This window comes from Penaeus chinensis, chromosome 26 (assembly GCF_019202785.1).
Source record: "Penaeus chinensis breed Huanghai No. 1 chromosome 26, ASM1920278v2, whole genome shotgun sequence".
In the NCBI taxonomy this organism is placed as follows: Eukaryota; Metazoa; Arthropoda; class Malacostraca; order Decapoda; family Penaeidae; genus Penaeus; species Penaeus chinensis.
This window is the reverse complement of record NC_061844.1, coordinates 5792059-5799558: the sequence shown is the minus strand read 5'-3', so window position 1 is coordinate 5799558 and position 7500 is coordinate 5792059. Positions and strand designations below refer to the sequence as shown.

The window sequence follows — 7500 nt, the reverse complement described above, 5'->3', positions numbered from 1 at the left end:
GATGTTGACGGACGAAGGGCCGAACAGGATATAACGTCCACCAGTGATGCGGTCTCGCTTGACACTGAACGCGACGTGTCAGAGCTTCCCGAACCCGCCGCGAGAGGGCCGCAGTGACGTCACCTCCGCACCGCCATCGTGACGCTTGTTGGTCCAGTGGTGCCGCTTTTCGTGAGGTCGCGAATAAATATTTCCCGGATGCTATTGATTTTCCTTCATTCATGTTGATGTAATTGTAATATTCTTTTAAATTATATGAAGGTACTTTTCTACTTCTTTTGTTGATGTATGTGGCTCTCTGTAGGGTCGTATATGCCGGTGTGGCACCATTGGAAAACCCGCCAATCAGCCGGGATTTAAAGGGAAAGATCAAACATCTGCCAACACTGCAATGTTGGATACGAGGGTGAAAAATGTAATTACATACATATACTTAAACATTATATTTACAACAGAAGACAGACAGACAGAGAGGCAAGCAAACAGATGAGCAGGAAAATGGAAAGAAAAAGAGGGGAGATACATAGACAAACAAACATGCAAAACTATCTAAGGAGGAAGTGGGAAAAAGATAAAGAAAAAGGGGAAAAGAGAGAGAAAAAAAAAGAAAGAGAAATTTTAAGAACCTCTAGAATGAAAAGATAGAAAGACGGGAGTGATGGAAAGGGGGGGGGGAGGCATATATAGGGAGAGATGACAAACAGATAAGAGAAACATATGGGTGGGGGAAACAAGAAAAGGGAAAGGAAGAAATGAGAAAATATAAACAGGTATATGAGATAGAGAGAAGAGAAAGGTGAAAGAAAAGAGAGAGAAAACAAAGATAAAAAGATAAGAGGGGCAAATTGGTAGTAAGAAAAGGAAACTGGCAAAAGAAGAGAGAGAAAGAGAGATAACTTAGAGATTAGTAATTTGCATGTTTGTCAGGCATTTTTTTTTTTTTTTTATATACGAACCATATAATGTAACAGATAATTAAATTAATGTTAGTAATGTGCCTTCATTCACACATACATTATATCTGGTTATTTACTAATATGTATTGATATTTTCTATTGATTGATATGATCAGACTCTCTCAAGAAATGTTTTATATCCATGCTGTTTATTTCTTTTATTTCTATGTAGTCCACATACTGACATTTGGCTGGATAATAAAGAGGACACCATGTCCTTGGTTTTACAAAGCTGGTTAAACTGTGCAGAAAGATTTGCTCTCTTTATATATATTATTTACTGTTACTATAAAGAACTATTTTTTTTTTTCTGTTGTGTTCATTGCAGCTATATTTTTAATTATCTTGTGAAATATCTAATTAATTAAAAAAAAAATAGTATGAAAGACCATTGAGAATAAACCTACATGTTTCAGAAGCAACTAGTAGATTTTTGTAACCTCTGAGTTATCTGTATTTTGAGTTATACATTAAAGAAGCATTATTGTTGGTGTTTTTTCGCAGCTTTTATTCATCTAATATCTGTTTTACATATAATAACAGAATGTTTACCTTATTTTCCACCTTTAAATACAAGGCAGCCAAGTATAAGATGGATTTGTCTGAAGTTTTATGGTAAAAAAAACAACTACATGTGTGGTATGTGACAACTGAATTCAAAGATTTAATAGTAGTAAATAAAGTCCTTAGTATCTGCATTCACAATCTGTATAACACACTTTATTCTCACACTAAAATTCTAGTAAGGATGGTAAGCAGTGACACACTCCTGTCTCTCTATTGACCTCCATCCATTGGTCTACTCAATCCCTGGTTATCCTCAAGTGTTTCCTTATTCATTCTTTGTTTCCTTTAATACTGAAGTGTCTTTTCCTATATATTTTTCTAAGCTAACACTGTGTAAGAAACTGTGAGGACGGAAATAATAAACAAAAAATGAATACAGGTGAAGAAATATTTGACTAAATAAAGTCTTTTTGATTATAATTCTATATAATTTCATATAATTATGCATGCCTCTACTTCAAAATCATATGTGGATAACCTTTTTTCTTTTTAGGACTGCATAAGCACTAACAAATTTTATCATTAGATGCAGCAAGTCAGTTCTGTTAACTGTATTAACAAGCTACTCACATGTACATATTACAGTTGGTAAATAATAAGGTGTGGTAAGATTTCAGTAATACTTTAGTAAGTTCTTTGGTCTTTGGGAAGGAATATGACAAACAAAATATTATATTCTAGTCACTTTATTTTGTTCTCACCCTACAAAAGGAAAAAAAATGCACAAAATACATTTTTTTAAAGGTTCAACATAAATAACCAATGGTGAATCACATGACAAATGGCTCTAAGCCACTTAACTACAAATGTCTGGAATCCTTAGAAAGTACTTCCTTGAAAAAATACAAATTTAAGGCAGCTGGAATTATGAATGGGAAGCCTATAAGCATTTATGTTTTTTGTTATATATTATTATTATATATGTATATATATCTATGTATGCAAGTTTCTTATCTTTCATCTCTTACAAAGAGACAGATCTTTTCCTTCACTCATCTTTATGCAAACTACTGTCATGGCAGATATATAAGACACTGATAAACTGTGATTCTAAAGAAAAATAACAGTGCACCACCAAACAGAATTACACTTATCCTGAAAGCCCATGATTTTATTAAAGTATTTAAGCATATTACAACCTTTCAGTTAAACAGTGATATGGATCACAATATATAAGCTTGATTTTTTTTCTCAAGAAACTCTGAATAATTAATTTCACACCTTTCATCTTAAATGCTAATAGCTGTCAAAAATTGCTGCCCTAAATTCAAGACTGACCCACACAAACAGACAAGCTAAAAGTGTTGAGTGGCAAACAGCAAGTTCAACATCCTTTGGTCTTAAAAACTTTGAACATAATGTTAACAAAATTTGATCTTTATTTCTATCTAATCTAAGATTTTCAAACTCAAAAACCTTGTACAATGCCCCAATAGTTCTTTGGAAACATACCACAAAATAACATATTCATTAGATAGTATATATAATGTTCTAATCACCATCAGCTGCCACAGCTAGAAACTGAAAATCTATCACATGTTGCAAGTTAGGCAGCTTTCCCTCCAAGATATGTGACATCTTTTCCAGTCTTTTTTAAGGTCTCAAGAAGCTCATCTGAGGAGAGTGCGCTGGTCACAATAACCTTTTTGGTTTCAAGGTTAATGTCAACATTGGAAACTTTATCTGAAAAGATAAATGAATCATTAAATATATGAAATATACTTTATATTATGAATAATCAAATATCCAATTCAATCTATAAATCACTAAAAACTGTATCATTCCTAAAACAAAAATACTATTACAACAGTCCTTACTTTGGTCTCTTGTACTTCACATATTTCCTTTATGAAATGCATTAACTATAGTGGACTTACCCCCAAGTTTTCCTAGGACCCTCTTTGCTGCACCTGAGCAACCCTCACAGGTCATCTCAACAGTGAATTCATGTATCTGAAACAGTGTTAATTAAATAAGAAAAGGAAAAAAAAAAAAACATATTATTCTCATTACAAACTTCAAAAGAATAAAATATTAATATAATATCCACTTTGCAGAACTGTAAAAAATACATACATCAATATCACATATATTATAAAAAGGAGTAAAATGGACTAAGGCTATCATTAAACAAACAAATGATAAGATGGTACAATCTCCCAATAACAATATTAAAAACTAAATACTTACATCTGCAAATATCCTCCCTAAAAAAAAATCTGGTCCTACTTTCAAGGTTTGCACAATGTAATGTAATGTGGTTTAGTAAGAGGTGACCAAGTAATACCAACAATATAATGAACTAATAAACTCTGCCAAAGTCTATTATGAGTTTACCATTACACCAACCAAAAGACCTTTTTCCTTTATTTATAATATCAAAGTCAAATATAACTGAAATATCTTTTGCTTACTATGGACTGCTGAAAATATATAGTGGTAGTGATTGAAAGGGAAACAGTATTATTTCTATATATGAATTTCTCTATTAATAGAGGCTGCAAGGGCTTTCTGAAAATAGATGTTCAAGCATGTGTCATGAAAAGATACTAACAATATCAATATTAATAGGACTTGTAATCTTCATCTTAGGGTTTTCATACTTAAAATAAGTTTAGTGACAATTGTGGCCCTAATTGTTGGAGAGGAATTATAGCAGGCATAGTGAAAGGTAAAACTTAATGTAAAAATATGAACCATTTAATAAAAAAGGCAACAAAAGTATCCCGAGAGACTTCCTGATCCTACCATCCCATGGGAGAAAGCAGAAATTGAGAATCATGAACTAAAACCTCCCTTGGCCACTGACAACCCTAAGCCAGCATTCCAGCTTAAAGTGGGGGACTGACCACATATCAGAAGAGGTGTATAATAATAAAAATAAATCATTACACACATTGTTAACCTCTAACACCCTTGCTGGCAAATACTCATCTTGATATGCTGATATGCTTGTGAAACGAAGACATAGGTGGATGTCTGTCAACCAAGCAGGGGATAAGAGGTACTGTAGACTATGCAGGGAACAGAGCCCCTTGCTACAGCATAGATAAATATCTTTGAGATGTATCCAAATTATCTTCAGCAGTTTCTGATATTGATGTTGTTTACTTAGCAATTTGCCTAGTACAATTCATACACTTCCCTTCTAATAGGAGTGTCATACTGAGCCAATCACTGGGGATTACAGACTATCAGCTGCTTGAGTGAGAAATTCATAGCATACTTTTACCCACCTCTTTAGACTCTTGACAGTGGCAGAAAGGATTTTTTTAGGAAATGAGAGGCTGCATCTTTTCAATGAACGCAGCTAGTGCCATTCAAGTGAATAGCAGTTATTACAAACAAATCAGAGCATGATCGACCTTTTATAAAGCGATTGGATATCAGCAAAGTGAGGGTCAGATCTGGATTAAATGATTCGACACAAACTGTCATGTGTGGCTTATGTCATCTCCCATCTTACTACAAGTGAACAGCTACAATTGAACACCACTGTTTTCCCAATCCAAAGTTCTAATGTATTGATGATAATATCAGTACAGAACTACTTGCAAAAAAAAAAAGACATATGACAGTCTGCTCAATAATTTGATAAGTCAATGGCACTTTCTCTGAAATAGTACTTAGCATCAACGTTAACAACTTTGGTTGTCTTCAGCACTCGACTGGTTTCTCTATAGGATGGCTTAAAGCTTTTTTTTATTTTTTTTTTATCTGGACAGCAAATATCACAAGCAATTCATCATTGCCAAAAATGATCACTATTAGGGCCACAGATTTTAAAACATATATATGAACCAACAAGTAAATATATGAAAATATGACTATATCATACAACAAATATACAGATATGGAATAAATTATATAAAAATAAAACTGTCTCAGTGAGATCCGCATACGAATCTCCTATATAGAAGAAAAAAAACAAGTAAATATGCATGTAAGTGTGTATATATGCACATATACACACACACATCTGTACGTGTGTATGCATAGGCGTAAAATCTCATAAAACATAAACATCTAATCAGTCTTATCAACTACAGCAACATATAAATCAGATTTAACATGACATATCAGTCATATCGTTCTCTTACAAAAATTCGGATTAAAGCTTAATACTAACCATGAGAGACATTGTTAATAGTAACGCCCGTGTAACTCCCTGATAAGCGTTATCTTGTCACTGACTCGGTTTTGGGTGGCTCATCAAGGGGACTCCGACGTTCGAGTATGGTTATTAATTTTTTTGTTTACCAAATTCCGGTCTCGATAAAGAGGGTTATTCTCTACTTGCATTAATGTCACAATGTTCAGATTTGATATAGGATTGTAGAACTTTGTTTCATAACCAGATTAGTTTATCGAGCTGGATAATTTATTTTCTTTCGTTGCTCAATATGATATTATATTTGATAAAAATACTCGTATATCCCTTCCGAATTTATAAAGACAAAACATTAAGGCTTTGACACTGCCTTGCTATCCAAAAAATCATTATATTAACTCGAACGCACTCCAAACAACGCATGCGCAGAGAGAAGCTGTGACGTCACAAGAGTTGTAAACAAAACGTCAGGAACAGAGGTGAGGCCACCTAATTGATCTCTATGCCATCCTTTAGTCTCAATTTCTACATTTCATTGTCTCTCTTATGATTATGAATACCATAGCATCCTTCTTGTGTTGGCAGTTGGGGAATTTCTTGCTGGAAAGGTCTCTATATCGAGGAATATATCTTGGAGCATGTTCATATCTTAAGACCAATTTTTAGTCGGCACTTTCAGGTTATTCGGTTTAATACTGACATTAAAAGCTGTTTTTGGTCTTCATGTAATCGTACGAGTATAGGGGAAGTGCTAGGGCACTTTTAGAGAAAATCGCTTTCCTAACACTGCTCTCAAGAAGTTAAACCAACTATTTAGCATCTCTAATCAAATGGCTTCTTTTTTCACAGTTGTAAAAGTGTTATCGTTATACAGAATAATGACTGAGTATTGGCATTACACAAAACATTCCACATTCTTCAGTGGTAGCTTGTGGTTATTGCAAATGATTGTGATTGCATCGCTGATAATACTTTAGCCAAATTATAGCAATAATGCTGCATTCGGAACTCCTTGTTTTGCTTGTCCAGACTACTTGTCAGGACCAGTAGAATAATGAGGCAGCATTTGGAACCACCAAGACCTTCATTGCCCACAATGCAACCAGCTCAAAAGTAAACTATTTTAGTTTACCGGTGTCTTTATTTTACACACTGATTAGGGTTTGTAACTGCTCTGATGCATAGATATCTTACCTGCAACAGATAAACTCAGAAATACCCTTTGATAACAACAATAAAGAGCCCTAAATTTACCAATCAATATCTTATGATTGCCTGTAACTGCCATTGTTTGCAAATAAATGCTATTGTCATCTCATCCTGCTTACCCACTGCAAAACAGGGCAAGATGAACGAGATGGACAACTTGTTCAGGACAAGAAAGTAGGGGCTCCGTATAATCAAAACATCCAACTTGCTGGACAAAGAGTTCCATATGCAGCGTAGGTCCCTTTTAAACTGCTAGAGCTTATTTTGAGTTACATATGAAAATGCATATCTCAAAATTTTTATGACTGGTTTTGAATTGTGTTTGTTATTTGTGTCCCATTTATCCTGTTACCTACCTTGCAACAGCAGACTTCAATCAGAGTCATAACCATCAAATTGATTGCTTCATAGTATCAGAATTTAATAGTCTTTGGGTTAGAAACCTATAAGTAAATGAGTTACAATTTTAAATGTCTTAGTTTTTTGTTTGTCATAATAAGTTATTAGTGAAGATTGTTTTGAAATTTGTTTTTGAAAAAACATGATGAGACTGTAAGTTTAGTCTTATGGTTTAGGTGCTTTCCTCTTCTTCAAGTGGTAGCAAATAACCTTGGCAAAGTATAGATTTTTTTTTTTTTTTCTGATGTTTGACATTTT

At 33.7% G+C, this 7500-nt stretch overlaps 3 protein-coding genes across 7 annotated transcripts in view; 1 reads left to right on the top strand and 2 right to left on the bottom strand.

The window, feature by feature from the left end:
• LOC125039169 (protein transport protein Sec61 subunit alpha-like 1) overlaps window positions 1–123 on the bottom strand; it is a 7436-nt gene extending 7313 nt beyond the window's left edge. The window contains 1 exon segment of the mRNA XM_047632937.1: window positions 1–123. This exon segment is cut by the window's left edge and continues 14 nt beyond it. The gene's annotated coding sequence lies outside the window, so the exon portion shown is untranslated.
• A 2070-nt stretch (window positions 124–2193) lies between these two features.
• LOC125038920 (copper transport protein ATOX1-like) lies at window positions 2194–5769 on the bottom strand. The gene is made up of 3 exons (XM_047632585.1): window positions 5653–5769; window positions 3401–3476; window positions 2194–3206 (listed from the first exon to the last, which is right to left on the bottom strand). Exons 1-3 carry the CDS (start codon window positions 5662–5664, stop codon window positions 3070–3072), a joined length of 225 nt encoding a protein of 74 aa, XP_047488541.1. The 5' UTR covers window positions 5665–5769; the 3' UTR covers window positions 2194–3069.
• Window positions 5770–6058: 289 nt separating this feature from the next.
• The window catches only part of LOC125038882 (transcription initiation factor TFIID subunit 1-like), a 22294-nt gene continuing 20852 nt past the window's right edge, over window positions 6059–7500 (top strand). For 4 of the 5 annotated variants that reach the window (XM_047632513.1, XM_047632512.1, XM_047632514.1 and 1 more), the window contains exon 1: window positions 6059–6113. The gene's annotated coding sequence lies outside the window, so the exon portion shown is untranslated. The remainder of the gene's footprint in view (window positions 6114–7500) is intronic. The other variant, XM_047632511.1, reaches the window with a different exon arrangement.